This window comes from Emys orbicularis, chromosome 13 (genome assembly GCF_028017835.1).
Source record: "Emys orbicularis isolate rEmyOrb1 chromosome 13, rEmyOrb1.hap1, whole genome shotgun sequence".
Taxonomy (NCBI): domain Eukaryota; kingdom Metazoa; phylum Chordata; order Testudines; family Emydidae; genus Emys; species Emys orbicularis.
In genome coordinates, this window is record NC_088695.1 from 44,815,739 (window position 1) to 44,839,588 (window position 23,850).

At 44.2% G+C, this 23,850-nt stretch overlaps 1 protein-coding gene across 1 annotated transcript in view; it reads right to left on the reverse strand.

The window, feature by feature from the left end:
• Positions 1 to 922: 922 nt before the first annotated feature.
• Positions 923 to 23,850, reverse strand: part of LOC135887286 (WD repeat-containing protein on Y chromosome-like) — a 51,437-nt gene continuing 28,509 nt past the window's right edge. The window contains exons 16-20 of the mRNA XM_065415039.1: positions 20,887 to 21,104; positions 12,866 to 13,050; positions 5,033 to 5,166; positions 2,994 to 3,146; positions 923 to 1,204 (exon numbers count right to left, since the gene is read on the reverse strand). Coding sequence (XP_065271111.1) covers positions 923 to 1,204; positions 2,994 to 3,146; positions 5,033 to 5,166; positions 12,866 to 13,050; positions 20,887 to 21,104 — 972 coding nt within the window. The remainder of the gene's footprint in view (positions 1,205 to 2,993; positions 3,147 to 5,032; positions 5,167 to 12,865; positions 13,051 to 20,886; positions 21,105 to 23,850) is intronic.

The window sequence follows — 23,850 nt, forward strand, 5'->3', positions numbered from 1 at the left end:
ATTATTCTGGTTTGCTCCCAGCCTCCGGAAAGCTTACTGATGCAAACTGTACAGCGAGACTGCAGTGTCTAAGGTCACATTTATGATTTACTGAGTGTCTGCAAACAGCTTTCAACTGCTGTTCACCTTCCTCCACTTTTTTTTTTTTTTTTAATAGTAAGGAGAAAATCATCATCTTCCGTCATTGCAGCTATTGCTCAATTACATAGTTATTTCTGACATGAAGATTATAGGATAATTATAGTTGAAGATACTATGATTTAACTAGATAACTAAGTATCAACATTTTATAAACTACAGGGAGTTTTTTTCTCATATGGCAATATTTAGCCTTAATTGGAGACATAATTAACCAAGTAACTTCTAAACTACATAGTAACTATCGGAGAGAATTACGAAAGAATGCAAACATTCCCTGCAAATAAAGTGACGCTGAATCTTTCTTTGCCTGGCTTTGATTTCTCCCATTATATTCAAGACCTCATTTCAAGAGCTAAAGCAGGCTTCAAGAGGCACTTGAGATGCACAAATGATAGTGGTTTGGTTTGATCTCAGCAGTTTGAGTTTTTCAAAATTGGGAGGGATAGAGATTTGAGCCACAACTGAACCGAACGTCCGAAGACTGTCAAACGTTGGAGAGATGGTTTGCCTTTTGCCCCTCACAAAATCCCATGTTAGTTGCTTTATTTTCATTATTCAGTGTAGAAATGTCACCATTTTCAAACCAAAGTACAAAAATACTCTTTTGCAATTACTTTATGTGTGTATCAAAGAGGAATTTAGGTGTCAAAGGGATTGCTTAAAACAACGCTCCAGGGTCTAATACAAAAAAGACAAAGCATATTGCTCTAGAAATGGAATCCAGGTATTCTCTTTCAGAAGGTGCCAATACTTAGCATCTATTACAGGCTAATAGAGACAGCTACTGTGGGAACTGGGAGGGAAACTGGAAACTTTTAGCCTTTTTACTGTGGGAGAGGCTAGCTCTGGTAGGTTTAACTAATGGGGGAAGCAGAGGGGTTTTCATGTGGACTGATGACTTCTTTCTCTCACTCAGGCTGGGCTCTTCTGTCTTCTCGGTGTCCAGGTCTGGGAAGGTTAATGGTAAAGACCTTAAATCCATCTCGGTGCTGCAGACTATGCCCTGCCTCAGCATCCGAGGGGTCATGGGTAAGTCTTGAGGTAAAGTTAATTTCTGCATCTCCTAAGACAGAAATAGTTCATAAAAATGCATAATGAACACACAGGCCAACCTCGAGAAATACATTCTATCGCATGCATTTCTATAGCGTCCATCATTTCAGCATGGGCGTGTATGTGTCAGGATTTTGTCTGAGGGTCTGATGATGGGTGGTTCTCTAATTACAGCCAATTTCAGGGTTGAATCTCTCTGGATTTAGTTTGAGACTAGTGAAATTATTTCTGTGGTTCCAATAATCTATGTACAAGCACCCAGAGACATTGTACTTGGTGTATTTTTAAAACTCATTCAATTAAACACCCCTCCCCCCCTTCCTCTCTGGGGACTCTACAGAACGGAGAGAAACAACAAAAGTTGATACAACCAGATTCCTCCAGTGCATTTTGTAGGGATGAATATAGATGAGCCCAAATGGCTCCTCTCCTCACCATCTCCACATCTGGAAACCCCAAACCTGTATATCCTAAACACAGGGGCATTTGGGGTGAGAAGTTACGTTGTCCCTGGCCATGGACACAGTCTTCCCTCCGCCTACAAGTGTAAATGGAATCCAGGGCCCATAGAACCTAGCAGCTCCATTTATGCCTGTGTTGATGCTGTCAGGATAATGTGTGGCCTTTAATAACTGTAGAGATGAATTTCTAAATATTCTGGCTAAGGGGTATGCATTTCTAGGTGCCAGGTTTTACATCTGCCTTGCACATGTACTGACAAAAAACTATGCGATACATGTGTTTTGAAAAATGCATATTTCATCTCTGTAATGACAAGTATTTCTGTTATAATACATACAAATGTATTAGGGGATGAAGCTCCTGGTTGGGAACTAAGATTTATAATATTCGCTCTGTCACTAACTCACTATGTGGCCTTGGGCAAATCACTTAACCTCTTTGTGCTTCGACTTTCCTATCCGTAAAATTGGGAACTACATTATTTAGCTGTGTGCCTCAGAGGGTTGTTTTGTGGATTAACTACTTGTCATTTATACACCACTTAGCATGTACACACTGTTCATATTTGCAGAGTATAATTATTATATCATAAATATATTAAAGATCAGGAGGTGCTCAGATAGCATGATAATGGGGCCCAGACAGAGAGAGATTTCAAACATGAAAAAATTTATCTAAATTAAACAAGTATTGTAAGAAATCTCTGAAGGAATGAAGATTCTCTTTGAAAGGAGTGCAGCCAGCTCAAATTTGACTCCACATTTAATTTTTGTACAAGCAAGTTTTTAACCCAAGCAAGGATCAAGAAAAATGTTCCCACGATATTTTCTTTTAAACAAATTCAAATATAAACTATTATTTTTAAGAAATCAATATCACCCAGGCCTAGCTTGCAAACAGAAGCCTGGAAGTGATGCTAAACAAAAGCGAAAGTGAGACCATTCATTTTCATTTTCCAAGAAGTAAACAAACAGAAAATAAATAAATAAAATAAAATAAAAAGATTTTTAAAATTCTTTTCATTTTAATCTATGGTGTTGTTAGAAAGGTAGGTAGCGTGACTCTGCTACAGATTATGATTTTTAAGTTGATGTTAACCCATTAACAAACAGCTGGGTGATTTACTTACTTACTTAATCCTTTTGTAGTGAAGTTTATGAAGAAACTATTAAACCTTACAGGAAAAGCCACAAGGAAAATATAATGAAAACAGCCAGGAGTCATTGACTGGCTGATTCTGAAAATGCTGTTGGAATGGCTCTTGGCAGGAGGGGCCTTGGCCACTGCGGGGCTGGTTTGTATTTAATGTAAAACTACCTGGAGGGAAGGACACTTACCGGGGTTGCTAGTGCATGAAAAGGTGAACAGAGTGTCCCAAACCGGTTGAATTTGTTAGCATTGATAGCCCCAAACACACGCCGACGGGCTTTCCTTCCTGTAATTCTTTTCACCAGGTCATTTTCCAGATGGTGTCTGAAAAGGCTCTGGCACTGAAAAGGGAAAAAAAACAAACTGGGTTGCAACGGCAATGATGCCATCACACTAATTTAAAGACTATCTCCCTTTTCAGAATGAGGGAACATTGATTCACGTTGGAAACAACTAAATCCACCACCGGAGCTGCCCTCTTCCTAAAGCTCAGAAGCAGAGGGCATCAATATCACTTAATGGAAATGCATGACAATGGTTTTATAACATCAATAGATCCCCTTCCCAAAGGAATGCTAATTACAGCTCAGCTTCAGTGGCTAAAGTGTAAAACGGACACACTATTCTATGTATGATTATGTCCCCAAAACTCCAATATATGCCAGGCACTGGAGAGAAATAAACACAACGCCTGGCCCATGCCCCAAAGAGTTTACACTCCTATACTCATGCAGAGTCCCATGGGTTCCTAGTAGACATCTGCATGGAGCTCATTGTAGGATCCACCAAGTGAAGATGATAGATGAGATTGGAGAGGAGGGACAAGGAGACAACAGGATTCATGGGATTATAAAGCCAGAAGGATTCATTGTGATCATCTATTCTGATCTCCTATATATCACACACCATCTGAGTTGCTCAGTAAGGCATGGGACATCTCAAAGGTTCCACCACGTGTTTTTGGTTCTGTTTATTGTTCTTTTCCCTGCTCACTTCTCACATCCTTCCCAGCAGAAGTGAAATTTGAGGAGGGAATTGAACATGGTGAGGGACGTGGCAAGGTGACCTGGTTTTGGGAGGGTGTTCCCAGGTTCAGGGGACGCATTGAAGAAGGAAGAGACACATGGTGGTGGTTGCTGATTTTAGAGAAATTACACAGTTTTCTTTCTTTCTTCCTGGTGGTGTGACTTTTAGTGACTGACAGTTCTGGACTGATCGCCCTGGAGATGGTCATTTCTCTATATCCACAGAACAGCTATAGAAGAGGCGATACAAGCTTCCCCCACCCTGGCGCTTCAGCCATGGCCTGGAGAGAGCAGACCTCCAGGAGTGAAAGGACAGTTCTCAGTCTCCTTGGCCCATGTAGTCCCTGGCCTTTTTACTGAGAATGCCAAGAAGATTGCAAATTAGTGCTAGTGGAGATATGTCCACTGGAAAATGGACCGAGTTGACCCATCTCATTTCACAAAGGCTACAGAACAGGCTTTGGATGGGAGTAATTTCAGTCATTATGGATGTGGGCTAATTCCACTGCTTGCAATCCATTACAGTTGGAACAAACTACCAAGGGAAGTGGTGGATTCTCCATCTCTTCCAGTCTTCATATGAAGACTGGCTGTCTTTCTGCAAAATATGCATTAGTCAAATGGAAGTTATTGACCTCGGATATACGGGATATCAAATCAAATGATCGAATGGGCCCTTCTGGCCTTAAAATCTATGAATCACCAACCCTCTGTGCCACCCAAACACCCTGAAAATTCACATTTTACAACGGCATTAAACACCTGAAGAAGAGGTACTGAAGAATACATAAGAATGGAGCATTCGTTATCAGACCTTGGAGATTACTGTTATCTGCATTTCCTTATTAAATATAGTTCAGCTTTGCTGCCTCACACAGGAATAAAACCTACTGGCTATTACTTTAAGAAACCATCCATTATTATTATTATTATTATTTAAAAAAACCCACCATTCAACAGTCTATTTGCTCTTGTGTTTGCAATAGATTGGATTGCTCTGCATAATCCGCAAACCGTTCCCTGTGCATGACTTTTTTTGGCTTGCCTATCTGAAGCAATCCCCAATGCTTTATCACTTTGTGTGTCTTTTAATTAATCTGAGCTCATGGCAGATTCTCTTATCTTAAGCTGCAGGGTTTTACCCTTCAGTGGAATGGCAGAGTGTCAAGGTCAGAGATAGACGAAAGATCTCACAGACTCACCTCGTGTTTTCTTTGATTTGAGGTACCGGTGAACGATTGTGGCGTAGTCAGGCGGCTTTGCACTGCGTCCTCGGCAGAAATCTGGCTGGGGGATGTGGATGGATGGGCACCATCCGCTCTTGGTAATTGGAACTCTGGAGAGAGAGAATAGGGTCAGCAGGTGGCACTGCATGGTAGAACATGTACAGTATTTCTTAAAGGCATGGGCAGTTCTGTCAGATTCTTCTTTAGTGGAATCCCAGCAAAACAAGGCAAGGGCCTAAAACGGAGCAGGGACCACACACACCAAGTGCTAAATACCACATGACTCAGGAGAAGAATCACACCTCTTTATTATGTGGATTTAGCTTCCTAACACTGTCACGGCCTGATAAGCATCACCAGACCTTCTTTTTCCCATTGGACTCATTGGCTTCTGGAACACCTGTGTAATTGCCATAGGTGCGAAGACTCTGTGCGTGTTAATATTGCTTGAAGCACTTATCAACCTAACTAAAAAAAGAACCAGACTGTCGAACGTGGAGTCACACTCGGCCGGGCTCGGTCAAAAATGACTTGGGCCTGTTCGTTCTTTGCATTCGAGCCAAATCGTAGCTTCATTATCAACAGCTGCCCCCTCCCATCTCAGCATCCTTCCTGGATTTGAAAAGTTTGCTGGTTTGAAAGCCTTTGTGGGCATTTACAGATGGAAAGGTTTGTTTCTGCAGCCAGGCTGCGGTGTGATGGGCAGAGCCAGCGCTCAGCTGGGAGACCAAGGAATGCGGGTGCCACAGGAGGCAGTGATGAAATGATTCAGTAAGTGTGTCTGATCTTTCTGAGGCGATGCTGATCCAACACTCCAGCATGGTTTGGGATCACTGTGCTGACAGAGGTCAGCAACAATTCCATTTCAGTCTTTGACAGAGGAGGGGTTTTAGCCTCTGTAGTCTGACAATTGCTTTCTGTCTATTTAAACAGCTGTTGCAACTGGGAAGCATGCTGCTTCATTTCCTGTCCCAAACCATGCAAGGTGCTGTTTGCTGTGAAACAGATGCTGCATTTCAACCCAGAGCTGGCTGCACTTCAGTAATGCTTGAAGGGATTCCCGTGCAATCTGTCCGTCAGCTTTCAAAAGGGACAGTAACGGATAGTTAAGGTCCGGTCCAAAAGAAATGTTTCCATGAATTATGAAAATTCCAGTTTGAACTCCCCCCCCCCGCCCTCAGGGATGCATTTAAAACAACCCCCATCGCCTGTTTACAGCTGGGTAGAGCATGGCAAATACAACTGGCACAAATATTTTTGACAAAAATGTCAACGCCAAATCGTTTCATGGAGATACATTGATTTCAACTACATGTTTGACAGGAAGGCTTCAGAGGTCCAGGGCTCTCTGGTCCCATCTGACTAAATTGAAGGAGCGAGCAACTTGACTGGAAAAACCTGACCTTTTCTATCCACAATTCTGTTTCACAAAAACACATTTGGAAACCTTGAAAGTTGTCATGAAACTGAAGCGGCCTCCTCCAGCCGGCTCGTGTGAGATGGTTAGAAACACAAATGAAAGTCACACCGGTCTGTATTCATTGGACGCTCCCCTCAGCCCGGGCAAACAGCCAACAGCCCATCCCACAAACCCTGACCCTCTCCTCAAGGGTTCACAGAGCCAGGATCCTAGGTCAGCCCATTACAGAAAGAGGGCTAGAGATTTGAAATTTGGATATAAACCTGAACTGCCTTAAAGTTCATGAGGGGCTTGGAGGGGTGGGGGGGAAGAATCAGACCCATGTCTAATAAGTTGGAAAAGTGCAAAAAATTGTTAACATTCCTTCACCTTTAACAATCAACAGTTTATTAGAACATAGGGAAGGGCATTTATTTTCCCCAAGCACCTGCTATTTCGTCTGGCAGTGCCCCTTTAAGCTTCTGAAGTCCTTTGGGATGAAACGTGCCAAATAAGTGCAAGACATTAATTTGTTTTATTAAAGATGATGATACAAAGACAAATATCTTCGGACTCTGCCAAGCCCCCTTCGGGAGGCCCCAGACTGACAGAGACTAAGCGAGGTATCGAACAGTCACTAAAGTTCAAACATTTGGAGCGTGGTAGGGAGAGAGACCATCTCTGCATCACTGTGGGACAGACATTCACCTGCCCTTTCCATATAGGGTGGGGTCCCTGAGAGGAGAGAGCTTCTCTTCTCCCCTCCCCTGACTGCCTCTCCACCCCTAGGCCCCCTCACCTTGCCTCATGAGACCTTAGGTCCAATCCTCTGGTGCGTTTTTTTTCCTCCCCCCCCCCCCACCCTGCTTGCTGGATAGGGTTCTAGATCTGTCCCCTCCCTTCCAGGGGATGGGGATTGGTTCGCTTCCTCCCCTCCTTCCTGGCCTGCAGTTTTACATTCTTGGCTTAAACCCCTTTCTTATGGATCCCTACTCTATGCAGCCTGCATCCCTCGCTAGGCTTCAGCATGCTTGTAACGTAGTTTGTAACAGGGCTAGGCGTGGACGCTAGCCCTGCACCAATCCACTAGGTAGGGTAACCAGATCGGAAGTGTGAAAAATCAGGATGGGGGTGGGGGTGGGGGTAATAGGTGCCTATATAAGAAAAAAACCTCAAATATTGGGTCTGTCCCTATAAAATCAGGGCTCTAGTCACCCTAGCATTAGGCTGCAAGTGCATTTGAAGGTGGCTCCCAAACACAGGGCCTGATCCAAAGCCCACAGATGCCAACGGGAGCCCGTCCACTTCAGTGACTCAGAGTCCTGGTTAACAGCTCCAGGGTAGACAGAGCTTGAGACCCATGAAGGTGACAGGGAGCCCACTGCTGTCACTGGCAGGTTTGCAGGAGCAGGTTTCTAGCATGTGATCCTAGCATGGGTAGCTTTTGCTTTTGTTTCCCTCTCCGACCCGTAAGGGCTGAGAAGCAGACAAAGAGGCAGACACAGCAAGGCGACTTCAGATGCCCAGGGAGGTCAGAGATAATTCGTACAGCAGAGCATGTAAAACACCGGCAGCCTCTGATCAGCCAGGCAAGGTAGGATCTGGAAAGAGAATTATGCAGCCGTGTCTGTTTGAACGAGGGAATTCGCTATTTCCCCATTTCGTTCCTCGCCTCCGATACCTGTGAGTTTTAAACAATATGCTAGGCCGGGAAAAGGCATTCTTCAGCATCGCCAGGGCTCAGTGCTGTCTAGACTTCAAAACACAACAGTGCACGCCCTTCCTTGAGCTCCTGCCACTGCCTCTCTCAACGTTTCCTAGACATGGAAGCTGAGAGCCCTTCTCTTTGCCAAAGTCTCAATCATGCTAACGAGCCCCTAGTTCCTGTAGCATCCGGCAATTGGTCCTGCTGAACTTACAGCAGGTGCTAGCAAAGTTCATTTCCAAAACCACATCCATCCGAAAAATTCAGCCTTCACTTCCCATTATGGAATGACAGCATCTCCCTTCAGGCTGACGGAGAGAGAGAGGAGCTTGGAGCAGGCCGTTCCTGGAGGGACGGCTTCCTAATAATTACGCTACGGGGGTAAGCTTTCTACTGGCATATTACTGTCAGGGCAAATTGCTGTCTAAATCCTGTCAGAAAGGAGATACCTCTCGTAGCTTGGAAGCGTGTCCTCTTTTCTATAAAACCAGCTATGTCCAGAGACCCGAGGTCGCAGCTGCCCTAAATAACCTGCTCTTTCTCGCTTATGTCCTTTCCAACTTCTTATCTGTATGTTGAGGGATCTGTGGTTCTACGAATCTGGTTACCCTTAAGTGAGTTTAGATTTCTCATGTACTGAGGTGTTTGTTTAGTTTAGGGTAGAGTGTCTCACATTAGCCTTTAACTCTGTGGGTTTTCATCACAAAGAATGGGACCTGGCTGTCTCTGAGTGCAGTCCAAGTGAAGGGAGTTTATAAGGAGAAGGCACAGGGTTTGCCTAACCCCACGATCTAAGTAACTCCTTAAAACCCTGTTTCTACCCCAGTCAGGCCCTCTCTGCATTCCTCATGATGTGGCTCAGCCTGGACCCTTTAGTGCTGATAGGAGGCATTTTCCAATTGCCTCTTGTTACCCCTACAGCGTGCGTCAGGTCCATGACACATCCAACCCCTGCAGGCTTTGGTTATGTGCTGGCGAATGGGTTTGCCTCACCGCTGTTCTCTACTGGATGGACTGTCAGACCTGCTCCAGTATCAGGTCATTTCACCCTCTGGCTATCTTAGGTACTTTATAGCCCTCATAGGACTTCACAGTTATTAATGGCTTTTATCTCACTACACTCTGTAAGGCAAGGAAATAATATCCTCAGTTTTAGAAACGGGGAACTGAGGCATGCAGGAGGTTGAGTGACTTGCCCCATATGACACACCGTGAGCCTATAGCTTAGCCAGGAATTGAACCTATTTCTTTTGAGTCTTAGTCCAGAACGCTAATTGCTAGGCCCTTCTTCCCTCTAGTGGCATGTCCCTAGGAGGGATAGAACCAAAACTAACACTACAGGTCATTTAGCTCATGTAACAGAGGCTTATGTTTTTGGAGCTCAAGGTGTCAGTTGCCATGGAGTGTCCTGTGATTATTTTCAGAAGTGACTAGAGATTTTGAGTGTCTCAATTTTTGGGTGCCTAACTTGACACCCCTTAAAGGGGCCTGATTTCCAGAAGGTGGGTGTTCAGCACTTTCTAGAAACCAGGTCCCTTTAAGGTATATGAAACCGGGCAGCCCCAAATGGAGGCAACCAGAATCACCACTCACTTTAGAAACTTGAAGCCCCAACACTCCAAAATTTTGACCCAGAGAAAAAAACACTCAGCAGAAAACAATTTCTCAGGTGTTTGATCACGATGGAGCTGATTCCAGCCCCACAGCTCTGATCCGGCAGCTGGCAGCTCTAATCTGATAGGCTAGAAAAGTAAAACAAATCAATGAAAAGCTCCACGCTAGGACTCCGACTGTCTGATGTAGATTTGACCGTGTGTGATAGATAATGTGTCAGCTTGAGCTGTAGCTTTAAAAAAAACACAAATGTCACGCGTGAATATGAAGGGTGTGTTCATCTAACGGCAGGACACCGAACGGTAATTAAAACATTCAGCAAATGGGAACAGACCAGCAAACACTTAAGTGGCCTAAGCCCATCTAATACAAAGAAGGCAGAAGGTGCACCTGCTAAGCAGAAAGGCAATAATCCTATTGCCTTCCATTCCACAGCACCTTCCATCTAAGGAGCTGAAACCAGTCTCATTAATTCAGTTTCCCCCGCAAGGTGGGTTTTACACATGGGGATGCAGAGGCACAGAGAGCAAGTCATGCAGGAAATCTGTGGCAGAACCCAGGAATCCTGGCTCCAGGTTTCCCGCGCTAGCGCCTACCCTGAGTGTCACCTGGTACTTAAGGGCTTGATCTCGAGCACAGGAGTCAAAGGAAAGAGGCTCTAATTGCTCACTGTTCGAGCGGCTTGTGGATTTGGATAGGGAAACACATCCAGATATAAAATGCTGCAGTGTATTGCGAGCTCTCCAAAGCAGCAAGATGGCAGATTTCTCTGTCCTCCCAGACAGCTGGAACAGATTTTACATTTGACAAAAAAGTCTGATCTATGGGCTTCCAAACAGCACTCTGGACAAAGCGCTTATGTGTGTTTTAACAAACATGTTCATGAAGGCAGGGTTTGCGGCCAGCCCACTAAGAGTTGGCTGCAAGCTGCTCCTAACTTGGACAGAAAAGTGCAGAAAATCTGTGTCCAGGCTAAACAAATCTGAGCACATGCACCCGTTCAGCCTTGAATCTCGGAAGCCTTTGACCAGCCAGTAGCTCCAGGTGGTCAGAATTTGCAGTCTTGCTGGTTGATTTCTATAGGGCCATTTCAATTCAGACCCCAAACGATGATGTGGGTGCTGTTCTGCACACCCCTCCCAGTTAGATAACTGCACAGTTATTACCATCTTCATGCAGCACAGTGCCTGAAACTTCAGAGCAAGGCAAATCGACCCTTTTAGGTCCTCACTCAGCAAAGCACTTAAACGCTTGCTTCATGCTAAGCATGTTCTTAAGTCCATCTCTATTCTGCACTGAAACATGTGCTTAACTTTAAGAACGGACTTCAGTGGGTTTTAAACACCTGCTTATGTGCTTTGCTGAGCTGGCACCTTCATGCATCTGACCTATTATATAATACTATCCATAGATGTGGGATTTCCTTCCTGAGGCCCATGGTGATCAGGTGGCATGAAGCATGAGATTTAACTTCCCTGATCTGATCATGCATATGGCAATAATGGTAATCCAATTATCTAGCCTTTTAAAAATGCAGCCACGCTATTTGACTCTCTGCTCCAGAAATGCAGAGTTCACAGTGAATATATTTCTGTTCATTTGGGAAGATCTGAAAGTATTTCCATTGTGGGCATTTGTTCAGTTTAATGTGTTCTAGGGGTCACTGTGTGTCCCCCCTCCACTCCTTGGCTAGGAATTTTCTGGGCAGTGTTGATTTTTTCCCTTTGTATGTTTTTAGTTAGCTTTTTTTGTTGTACCCAAAGACCTTTGGGTGTTGGCACCACATCATGAGAATATTTTATTATTATTTATCACAGTTATGAATGCGACTCTGTTTACTGCATGGCCCCTAATGATTTACACAAATTCCTGGAACCCATATTGTGCAAAGTGAACGGAAACCTCACAGCTGTGCATTCCTTCAGTGAAAAGTGCAGTCCGGTTCCAGTCTGTTTCTTAGCAATAAGTCAAGCCTGTGCAATCTATGGAACAGCTTGGCAGCCGCGTAAAACTGTCTGACTGGTAGAACAATTTGTTGCTCACTTATTCTGGGTCCTGCCCTGAAGTCCTGACTCCAGTAAACCCCCACCCCTCCATTTCCAATATTTGCCAATTGGCTTCACTGAGTTTTGACTGTGCGAAGACTTCAAGATTGGAGCCTTAGGAGCACTTCTGACGCTTTGAAAATGACAATTTTTTTTTTACTCAGCAATTGCAGAACATTCAGATCATTTTAAAGAGGAGGCAAACAAGCAGGAGACTGGGATTTGGCTGAAGTAATGAATTCAGCTCTTCACAGCCTCACTGGGTATACATTTCTCCCTGGAACCTAATTAAAATACTTTAATAGCCATCTTTCAGCACCTTTTGTGAAGCTGGATGACAAACAATGAGTCACTCTATTTTATAATTACATAAATGTTAACTTATTTTAAAAGAGACACATTTGGGGCCAGATCCTAAACTTTCCATCTGGCTACTTTGGGCTGCGCAGACGGCACAGAACAGCCAGGAACCTGGGCTAGACGGGCAGTGGGGGATTCCCAAGGTATACAGCAGCATCTCCCAAAGTGCAGGTTGTGCTGGACTAGCTGGGGGTGGAGAGCCATGAAGGTGTATGGAGTGACCTGGGTAGGTTGTAACAACGCATGGCATGGGTACAAGGGGATCAGTGGATTACATTTTCCTGAAAGGGGAGGGAATTAGCCTTCAAAAGTCTGAGATATGCTGGCATGGGGAAAAGGCAACATAGCGGGAATGGGGAACAGATGGGAGGAGGACCAAGAGTGGAGTGTACTGCGTTCCAGCTGATCCTCACCTGTGCATTGGCCATAAGGGCTCAGAACAAACCAGCCTGTCCAAGAGCGGCCCTCAGGCTGTTCTAACTTGCCCTGGGGGCTGGTTTCACCCCTGGCTGCCCACAGGAATGGGGAAGGTGTATTGCAGCCATCTTTGCCCCCTGCTCTGTCAGTTGCACAGAGAGTATGGTCTGAGGTCTCACTGTCCTCCCAGAAGAGCTGAAGTTAAGGGCTAACTCTTGAGAATATGCTCCTGATTCTTAAGGTGGGCCCCATTGCGGGCAAACACTTACCCTGCAGTTGCTTTCTCTCCTCCATTGTGCTTCCCCCATTGATCTCCTGGTTTACCTTCTCTTCTGTCTCTCCCTCCACATTTCTGACAAGCTCCCCTGAACTGAAGAGCCGCCCATCAGTATATGCCGGCTGCTTGGTTGGCGTTCGTTTTTTCCTTATTTCTTTTCTCTCACTCCAGGGGTCCCTGATAAAAAAGAAAAAAAAAAGGAAAATAAAAAGATGCTATTGCTAGAGTGGGTTAAATATCTGTAACCAAACCTGGGACTGATCATCACAGGCAGCCAGAGAAAATGTGAAACCCAAACCCTAATGGATCAGACTCATCTGACCTACAAAGGATGTGGGGAGCTCCATTACAGGAGGTGTTGGGAACAGGAAGCTACTGTTGAGAATAATCTTGGATTGGGAAAGGGGTTGGATTACACCACTTTACTTGATGGCCTTTTCCAGCTATGATTTCTCTGATTCACACCATGGTCATATTAACCCTGTTTCTATAGAAGGAAAAGACAATGCTCCGGTTGACTTAAGTGGTGGTAGATGCCATAAAGAACATAGAAAGAACTGCCTCACGTGTTATTCCATGTGGTAATAAGATATCTGGCCATATTGGCAACTCAGAGTGTGGCAGGGATCCATAAAGGCAGAGCTGTGTGAAAAGGGGAAAAGTATCACCCCACCTGCCATATCAGCCCAGGTCATTTCCCAGCCTGAAAAGTTCACTTTTCATTAAACGCATTGAAACTTGGAAAATTCAGCGCAGTTTGACACAAAAATTCATCTTCACTAGAATGAAACTTCACATGTCCAAAACCAGTGGGTTTGCTCAAAGATACTATTGCGCAGAAATCCACGACATTCCCCCCCGCTCCCCATCTGGACCAGTTCCATGAAATCAAAACCGAATGTGAAAACCTCAAATATTGCGAATGTCACTGCAAATATTTCACGTGGCCGTACGTAGCCCTGTGGCCAACGTAGGAACACTACAGAAGTAGAAATTCAACAGTGTAAGCTCGGAAGAGGTTAAAACCACGACAGAAGACAGTCCCAGCTCAATAATAAATTGGATTTATTGGTTGAATTTTATGGACACTAGTCAGATAACAATGCCTTTGAACAACAGTAGCAATGCTTCAGCTGCGGAGTCCAACCTTGACCTGACAGTAGTTTTAAAACCGGCCTATTAACTGGAATGGTGTGATACTTGGTTTATACCTAAGCTTACCAAATGCCTTCTCTTTATATTGCACTTTTGTCTCAGCTTGTGGCTCCAAAGCCAGTAGAGGTGACTTACCTGCAGTCCCCCACGCCACCCAGTCGCAACAAATGGCAAGGCGAGAACAAAACAGAAGTGCTTTCCCACAGGAAGTGGGCCAATTCAAGGGGAGCTGAACAAGCTAGTCTTTCTGGAGTTTGTTCTGTTGAGAAGATGGGTAACTTCTACTAAGAGCGGCTTCGTGAGAGAATAAGCTTAAACCAGACTGTTCTCGCTATGTAATATTCACGTCTGTCCGAAGCTGTCCACTGCGATTATAAGTAGCAAATAAACTAGACTAAGGCAATGTATAGCCACTCATTTCTCTTCTGAAAAGGAAATTCCTCGGGCCAGATTCATTACAGTGGCATAAGCAGGTACAGCTCCACTGAAGGCCATTGCGCTGAGCCAACTTAAGTCAGCCCAGAGTCCAAAGCTTCCTGACAGCCTGGAAGCCATGACAGGATCAGACACTTTATCCATTCCCACGGCTCTGAAAGAATTCAGATTCTCCATCTAATAGTCATACACAGCCGGCTAAATGACTATGCTTGCTGGGAGAGGCAAGCTGGCATAATGTTCCTGAGCCCAGCATGACTCCATGGGTGGTTAGCTTGGTCCCCGGCCAAAGCAATGAAATTGGAAGGAAGTATGTGGCTTCTCTTTGGTACTTTGTGGTTTGACCATCTGCAGGGAGCTTGAGTAGGCGAGCATCTCTCTCCTTCTGCCCACCCCCTCCTCCACAGCAGACCAGCAGCCAAGGAGCAGTGATAGTCTCTATCACTATAATAAATGACACTTCTATAGAGCTTGCCAACCGAGGATCTCAAAGCACTGGCAAGCCTGCACTTGGAACACGGCATTCAGCTCCGGCACCTCAGTAACAGAAAGATGTAGAGGAAAGAACAACAGCAAAATGATTGCTGGATTGAAGGGGCTGGTTTATGGGGGATGAGATAATCATCTATAGTATCAGAGGTGTGCAAAGGATGGAGACGAATGGAGGGCATAATTATGGGTAATGGGATGAAGGTAAGAAAAGGAGCATTGACGATATCAGGGGAGTCTTCTGGCAGTGAGATTTATGAAATAGTGAAAGAGTCTTTCATTGGAGGTGGCAGAGGCCTCATCATGTGGCAGGCAATTTTAATCTAGGAAATAGGTCTACACCAGCAGGAGAGGCACTGGACAAGTGAGATGAGTGTTGAATCTCTAATTTCTGTGATTAATGTGGAGATCATCATTAGGGGTTACAATCAGGGAAAACTTTTTAAAATCAGTGTTTCCATTAGATGCCTATTTTTCTAGGGTAACCCATACCTTCCCTCCCATCTCCCCCAACTTTTGCTTTGGCCTGAAACGTACTCATACATGGCCAGAGAGAAATGTTTGCTGAATACAGCTGAGGAGGGTGGGGAGGGAAAAGTACATTCATGTCATTTTTAAGATGCAAGATTACAAAAGGCTAAAAAATAGATGTTTGTGGTTTCTGAAGCCATTTGGCATTCCTGGGTGGGAGTTGATGAGGCTCTGGGTTTTTGTTATTATTTAGACACCCTTACATTTTGCAGGGCTATTTCTCTTCAGTGTGGGTACGTGTGGGTAGTAAAGCAGAGGGTATTTTGGGGAAAAAAAACAAAGTTAAAAATGGCCTGGTTATCGAGTTTAGAAAAGTGCTCATTGCATGTGCAACCACTTTTTTTTTTTTTTTTTTTTTTTTTTAAAGAGCTCAAATTTGCTGTAGATTTTGAGGATGTGGACATGCAATACCAAAACGCAATGAAATATGTACGGGAAAACAACTGAAGCACACTCGTCTTGAGCTGAGATCCCGAAGAATATATTTCATACTTCATTATGCATTTCCTGATTTATGTTAGCTTGTATCTAGTACTGTGTGAACACTGGGAGTGTGGGTTTGTACAAGAGTCAGCTAAACCTTCTGGTGGGCTCAGGTTGGATTGTTTCAAGGTTGAGATAAAGGTCCACACAAACAAAGAACTCTCTGCTGAATTCATTGAACTCTTAAACTCATAGAGCAGTGTTGATCCAATATGCTGTGCTCTGATGGTCACCATATAAGTTTTAGTAACTGTTGCACCAAATTCAATTCTTGTGGGTATCTAGTTATACTTCGAACCTCATCAGCAGCACTAAGGATTCCCACTAAATCCTGCATGCTCAGAAGAGAATCCTATTCACTAGCATCAAGGGTTAAGCGGCTTTTGACCTCTCTGTTTCTGTCCCTATTAGTGGCCAGCATACTCCTAATCTATCCTAGGACAATTGCTGTGGATCTTATTCTTCCTGATTCAGGCTATGTCTACACTACCGCAGGATCGACACTGCTGTGATCGATGCACCGGGGGTCAATTTAGCGCGTTTAGTGAAGACCCGCTAAATCGACGGCAGACTCCAGTACTCCAACAGGAATGAGAGGAGTAAGGTAGATTGATGGGAGAGCTTCTCCTGTCGACCCAGCATGGTGTAGACACCACAGTAAGTCGACCTAAGCTACGTCGACTCCAGCTACGTTATTCCCGTAGCTGGAGTAGCATAACTTAGGTTGACTTACCGCAGTAGCGTAGACATCACCTCAGTGTTGACTCAATGTCAATCCAGTAAGTCAAGAATTATTTCACTTCTTTCTGTTTCTTTCTCCCAGCATTGGACAATTAAACACTATCTTCTCGAACAGTAACAGTCAATGGCTCAAGTTGTGGGCTCAGTTACACTGGTGTGTAAATCCAGAGTGACTCTGCTAATTTCAGTAGGATCACTCTGGATTTACACCAGTGTAACTGAGAGTAGTGTTTGGTCCACAGTTTTGATGTCACAGACAAAACTTAGAGAAAAACAGTCACTCCATCAGATTTTGTAAGAGAAATAAATAACTACGCTTCATTCTCCCAGTAGCACTGCCATGCTGTGTGACAGTTTCCTGAAGGAGATATTCTTATGGCTGCAGAAGTTTGCGCTCAGATGCTGGACAAATCTCTCTTGATCAGAGGTGACACAGTTATAAGAGATGCACATTCTTTACTTGCCAGGTTCAAGCACTTATTAACTATTGACTCTCAGGTATTCTCTGATCAGAACGTCTCAAAACACACAAACATTACAATTTCCTTTTTCCTAGTCCCAAAGTACATACTGACTTGTCTAATAAGTGCATCCCATTTGATATTCTCTTTACCCATTACTTCTTTAAAATGGAAGAAAAAGGACTTCTGTTAAATTTCCAGTTAACCCTCTTTGGTCAACTAATGCTTCCTTGTAAAACCTTAATATCGCTAGTTTTCCTCTCGGGTTAATTAATATTTGATTAGTCATCTGGAAAGGTCATGGATGTTTAATCAATAATATCAGTGAGATGATTGTCTTCCAAAAATTATAGTATCTGTAGAATAATTAGGCATTCTTAATAACAGCTAGACACAGATCTTTATTTACTCTTTTGCTGTGAGTGGAAATTAATTTTGTTTGGCTATGAAAGAATTAATCCCAACTCACAGGGTAGGTTTGTCCAAAGCTTCTTTGGTATCATTTTTTCTATCTGACTTTTCCTTTGTGAACACAATGTTTTTTTTTCTGGGTGAAACAATTGGATTTGTGGAAAGAAACTGGAAGAACTTAGTACAATAGGCCTGACTTTGGTGAACATTGTTGATCTGAGTCCTCTGCTGGTTTTGGGGACTGGAGGGAGATTGAAACATCTGGAACTTTAGGAAACACTGTTTAGAACTTTGGCTATTAAGAAAAGCTGGACTCAAGTAATTTACAAAGCATCTGATAACCTTTTCAGAGCTCCCGTCTGCTTCAAATTAACAGTGTTTATTCTCTTCACCTCTAGTTCTAGCCCAGTGTAATCAGTTGACAAATCTTCAGCGACTTTAGTTGGGAGCACATTTGAAAGGTACGTCTGGTCTGTTGCTTGCACATGCAAAATTTTCAAAAAAGATTTACTTTTACTACTTCCTTGCACGTTCCTCCCAGTTGCTGGTTTACTGAACATACCATGTACAAGGACTAGATTTATAGAGCATCTGGCCTTGCCTTTGGAGAAGACTCTGAATGTAGATTATTCCAGGAATCAGCAACAGAAATAATGTAGGGGGCCATAGTTTCTTGGGCAAGGCCGGCAGGGGGCATGTAGTTGAAACAAGAATTACTGAGGTGACTCGGTATGGGAGTATGGGAATTCCAGAGAGAATTTTAAATCAAAGCACAAATCCGTAAAGCTTCGCAATGATGGCTTTTTTCCCATCCTGGACTCAGGTGCCTTTCAGCCAGCATGCAGCCCATGGCTGTGTCTGTACTGAGCTTCTCTGGCAAACATTTCCCTCTGCAGCTAACACAGCTGCAGCTCCTTTCTTGTACAGAGCCTTACTATGTGCATGGCCCCCACAGCCATTGGCGTTTTGAATGCAGTGTCATTTTGACTTGCTCTGAGAGCAGACCTCTTGTTAAAAATACCACCTTGCCAGTGCTTCCACTTCAGTTAACACGAGGGGAATGGCACGGATGTGAGCAACAGTGGAAAATTTTTGCCCCCACAAAACCCTTTGTGTAGACGGCTCTTGAGCATCAGTAGCAGTAGGAGAAGAGTAAAGGGTGTCAGGGGAGATGCTTTCAGGGGGACAAGTGTTGCCAATGCTCATGATTGATTTCATGATTTTTCTTTGTTTCCCCCAAAGCACCAGCTCCTGGAGTCTTATGATTACATAATAATCTCATCTTTCATTAAAAAACAGTAAGTTTCTAGTCCTCGTGGTTGAGGAGAAAAGGTTGAAAATGTGAACCTTTAAAGGCGCCAGTACAAAAAGGCAAATGGAAAGAACCCCGAATGTGTCATTTTAATAATCTCAAGGTTTTTATGTCAAGCTCATGATTGGAGAGAGAGGGGAGAGTAAGATTAACTCAGCTGAGTTTAACTGACACGGTGGGATCAAGCTGATGAAAGAGGATTTTCTCACCTACCCTATTAGAGCTCTCCTCAGCAGGTCATCACTTCTGCAGCGCATCCTCTCATTTTCCGGCTTATTTAAGCAGGAGATTTTCTGTATTAATTTTCTCATAGCTCTCTCCCCCCCCCCCCCCCAGGATGTGCTGTGGCTACATCCTAAAACCTCAGTTAGGCAGGCATGCTAACACCTTTGATACGTAGGCTAATTAACAAAACTATTGTTAACCCCCCTCCTACTGCACACCCCTAATTGTCACCTACCACCCCACACTGAAACCCATATGGGGTATCATTAAACAATTACAATCCTTTCTCAGTAGGGACCACATCCGGAAATAAATATTTCCGGAACCCTTTCTTCTGGCCTTCAAACAATCCCCCAACCTCACCAAGCTCATCATCAGAAGCAAACTCCCCACAGACCCACCAACGCAAAGGGGCACCGGACCCTGCCAGAACAACAGATGCAAAACCCACTGCTACAATGATCGACACTCCCCCACAACACACCTTTCCGGATTCCTGGGTCCTACACTTGCCTATCACAATACATGGCGTACTCATCCAGTGCACAAATGCCTCACTAACAACTATGTGGGTGAACCCAGACAATCACAACGCTCTCGAATGAACTCACACAGAAAAATGATAAAAGACAAAAACATCCTGTCGCCCATGGGCCAACGCTTTCCCCAAAATGAGCAATCCCTCTCTGACCTCAGTCCTTGTCCTCAAAGGAAACCTGCACAACGCCTTCAAAAGACGAGCCGGGGAGCTTAAATTCAATCTTTGTTAGATGCTAAAAATCAGTTGTAATAAAGACACTGGATTTATGGCTTATTCTGACACTCCTTTTGGTCAGATGACTGCAGGGTGGTAATGGGCCATGTCACCTTGAACAACTCCTTTAGAATATGTGTTAACCACTTATGCGAAACAATCTGTTCCATCTTGTATTCAGTCAGCTCTGACACTCTGAGTCCCTTCCCCAGACCTGAGGAAGAGCTGAGAGTAGCTTGGAAGCTTGTCTCTTTCACCAACAGAAATTAGTCCAATAAAAAATATTACCTCACCCACCTTGTCTCTCTAATATCAAAACTATCCCACACTTGCCAAGCCTACCATAGCTGTTATACAGACTCTCTATGTACATCACAGCTCGAACAGCCTTAACATTAAAATTAAAGCATTTTCATACGCCTTAGCACATGATATATAATTTAATCTTGCACCAGGCCAGCGGTTACAGGTCAACAGTGATGAAGAAGGGAGGAGAGAACTTTATCATTTTGCATCTATGATACAGGAAGGGTGCTGGGGAGAAGATCCCAAGAGATGGGAAGGATCATCTGGAGCCAAAGAGGATGAGCCCTAATGTCACCCAAGGCACCCACGGGGATGAGATTACATAAGAACTTACATAGAATAGAAGCAAAAAGGCTCTTAGCAACCTGCACCTTCATCCCCTGTAGCTGCCCAAGCTCTCCTTCAATCCCTTAATGGGAAGCACCCCAGCCAGACCTGCCCAGCTGACAAACCAGCCCCTCCCACAATCGGTATTGTGCCCGTTAGCCAAGGCTAACTGAGTTCCCCACACATATGACTTAGTACAGACTCCACAAATCCCAGGGCCAGCCTTGCCCTTCAGACTGTCCAGGTCAGTATCAATTTGAATTTCTTGCTAGGCAAGCATTGGTCATGACAATGAGATGCCCTGGGGGCAGAGGAGGGGTAACATGGTCTCAGAAATTCATCACAGAAGTAGCTTTAGAAGTGATCCAGGTCTGGAAACTTACTTGGGGTGGGCGAATGTTGATGGATTTTTCAAGTCCCATCTCTTTTCCTGCCCAAAGGTTCCCACAAATTTCCCGTCTGGGGTCCACAGTCTGGCGCTTCTGTCCGAGGAGCAGCTCAGAATGAATGAATCTGAACTGAACATGAAGTGCTCGACACTCACCACAGTGCTGTTATGGGCTCTCCAGCTACACAGTAAGGGAGGCTTTTCCAGAGAGCCCTGGAACAATGGACACAAGAGAAAGAGACTCAGGTAGCTGGCCACTAATCACAACCATAAAAAAATCCCAACAGAGAAAGCAGAATCCACACCACATGAATGGAACCTAGGCTGTCAGATTGATCCAGGTCAATAAGGCTTCAGGTAAGAAGTGGGGTTATTCATGTGAATGATGCATTTCCTTGGGTCTGACCTACCTTAGATAAAGGGGGAGGAGTTGTATAACAGATTTTTTTTCTGTATTTTATCATCCTAAAACCATCAGCACAAAAACCATCCTGCATTAATTCCTGGCTAATTATCCTGAAGAGATTCAGCCTTTGCCCTTGTGTCCGATATACTTGGCATGGATTAACGAAACATTTCACACCCAATCTCATCATTTAATTAGAAAAGGAAGACAGGAAAAACTGAATGCTCCCAGCGGCTAATATGAATTTCCAAAGCAGTGACCAGTCCCTGCTTCCAGAATGAAGCTCCTCATTACCTTTAAAAATGGAGAATAATGAGCCCAATCTTTTGTCCTTACTCAGGCGAGACTGCCTTGGGCTTAATTAGGATGAGTGAGGGAGACAAGGGTGAAGTTAAAAAGCGAACACATGGACAGCCGCACCATTGGGACATGTACACAGTGAACCTGAAGTAACTATGATCTCAGCATGGTAACCCTCCAACTGCCCTTCCCACCTTTCTCCTCTCTGCTATTAGTTGACTTCACGTATGGGATCAGGAATTTGTTCTGTAAAACACCTAGTGCACTGTATGTATTGTATGTACTGTATACATCATTGTTAATAACACTATGCGACTGGCTCCGTGGAATACTCCAGCTGTGGTGTTAGTAAGATGCTTATCGCTCCAAGTAACTTGTTTACTTAGCAGGCTGGATAATTGTATCGCTTGCTTTCTGCACGTGCTGGGTCTATAAGCCCCAGCATTGGAGATTTGTAAGGGAAGCAATCCTGGTGCTCAGCTCATGTTATTAGCTGAGTCAGCAAGAAAGGAGCACATTAGAGGCTGAGCTGAACTAATTTTATTTTTTTGCAGGCAACATGGCCTTTTGTCTCTCCGATTTTCTCCATAAAGGTTTTTTAAATCATGGAGTCCATTCAAAGAAATCAACAGTCTTTGCTTTCCTGCCAGAGACATAGAGTGAATATAGCAGACATATTTGGGGGGGATGCCTGAAGGCCATATTTAAGATGGTGATGCTACAAACTACCATGGCCAAAGTTCATGCTTACAAACTAGAAGTTCAGGGAAACCCCAAGAGTTCCTGTTCAGGAAGAATGGACCGGTGGTTAGAGCATTAGCTTGGGAAACTCAGGACCAATTCCCTGCTTCAACAATGTCTTCCTGTGGGAGCCTGGGCAAGTCTCTCTGTGTCTCAGTTCCCCCTCTGTAAAATGGTTCTCTGGTAACGGGAGCTATATGGCTTAGATGTATTGTGCTTTCCCCACCGATCCCTTTGGCCAGTGGAGCTGTCCTGATCTCACATATTTACATACATATATATAGAGAGGCCTCTAATCTGCAGTTCTGTATCAATAGTCAGTAGGACTGACAAGCTAATTGGGGAAGAACAGCAACCACAGAGCACTGAGGCCTCGAAATGTGAGGGCTAGAATAGTAATGTGTTCCTTATGTTATTCATGGGTGATGAAGGGTTAGAACATGCTGAGAACATCTTGGTGGTTTGGGAACATTAACCACCTGGTGAAACGTTTGAGTAGATTCATAGAGTCCAAGGCCAGAAGGAACCATTGTGATCATCTAGTCTGACCTCCAGTCTAATGCAGGCCAGAGAACTTCCTCACTGTAATTCCTAGAGCAGATCTCGAAGGAAAAACACCTAATCTTGATTTAAAAATGGTCAGTGATGGAGAATTCACCACCATCCTTGGTAAATTGTGAATGACTCTCACCACTAACAAAGTACTGTGGGTTGAGAACAGTGCTGTAGCAATAGTTCCTACCAGGCTTTCTGGGTGATGGCTAGATGGTCCAGAGGCTTGCTGAGCAGTAGGACTGATAAATGACAGGGGGTAACTATAACTAAACCCTTCCCATGAAGCTCCTGCCAGCAGCTTACTTCACTTCAGAGTCTGGTCTCGTGATTCCAAACCAATGGATAATTCTCAAGCTACTGTAGCTACTATTGGTTGTCACTGAAACTTCTGGAACTTTTCTTCCAGACTTTTGTGAAGTCACCAACTCACGGTCAGGCTTCTCTTATTCAGACACCACGGCACAAAAATGTCCGTGTCCTGACCTGTGGGAAGGGCTTAGCCACATGAAACGGTGGTAGTAGCTGGATGGGCTGGGCATATGTGTGCTTGAAAGTGTGCATGTGTTAAGACCTGAGGGATCTTAAACACAAAGTAGATGACCTCCTGCGGTCCCTTCCAACTCTGATATTCTATGATCACATTTCCTCAAAGGGAGCCTCTGGTAACTCAGTGAATCACATCTAGTCGTAGGCAGGCTCTTTACTTAAATATTATTATTTATTGTGAACTGACAATGTCTTGTTGGGATGATGAGGCTGAGCAAAACCAGAGGAAAAAGTGTTCCCTGCCCTAAGGATCTGACAGCCTAAATCAGACAGAAAATACAGCACACCTATCAGACAGATGGCTAAACTTTCAAGGATGCGGATATTTTAGCAAATATATTGTAACAATTCCACGAGCACCAAAAACATTTGTCATTCTGCTGCACACCAGGGCTACTCAGAACTTCATGG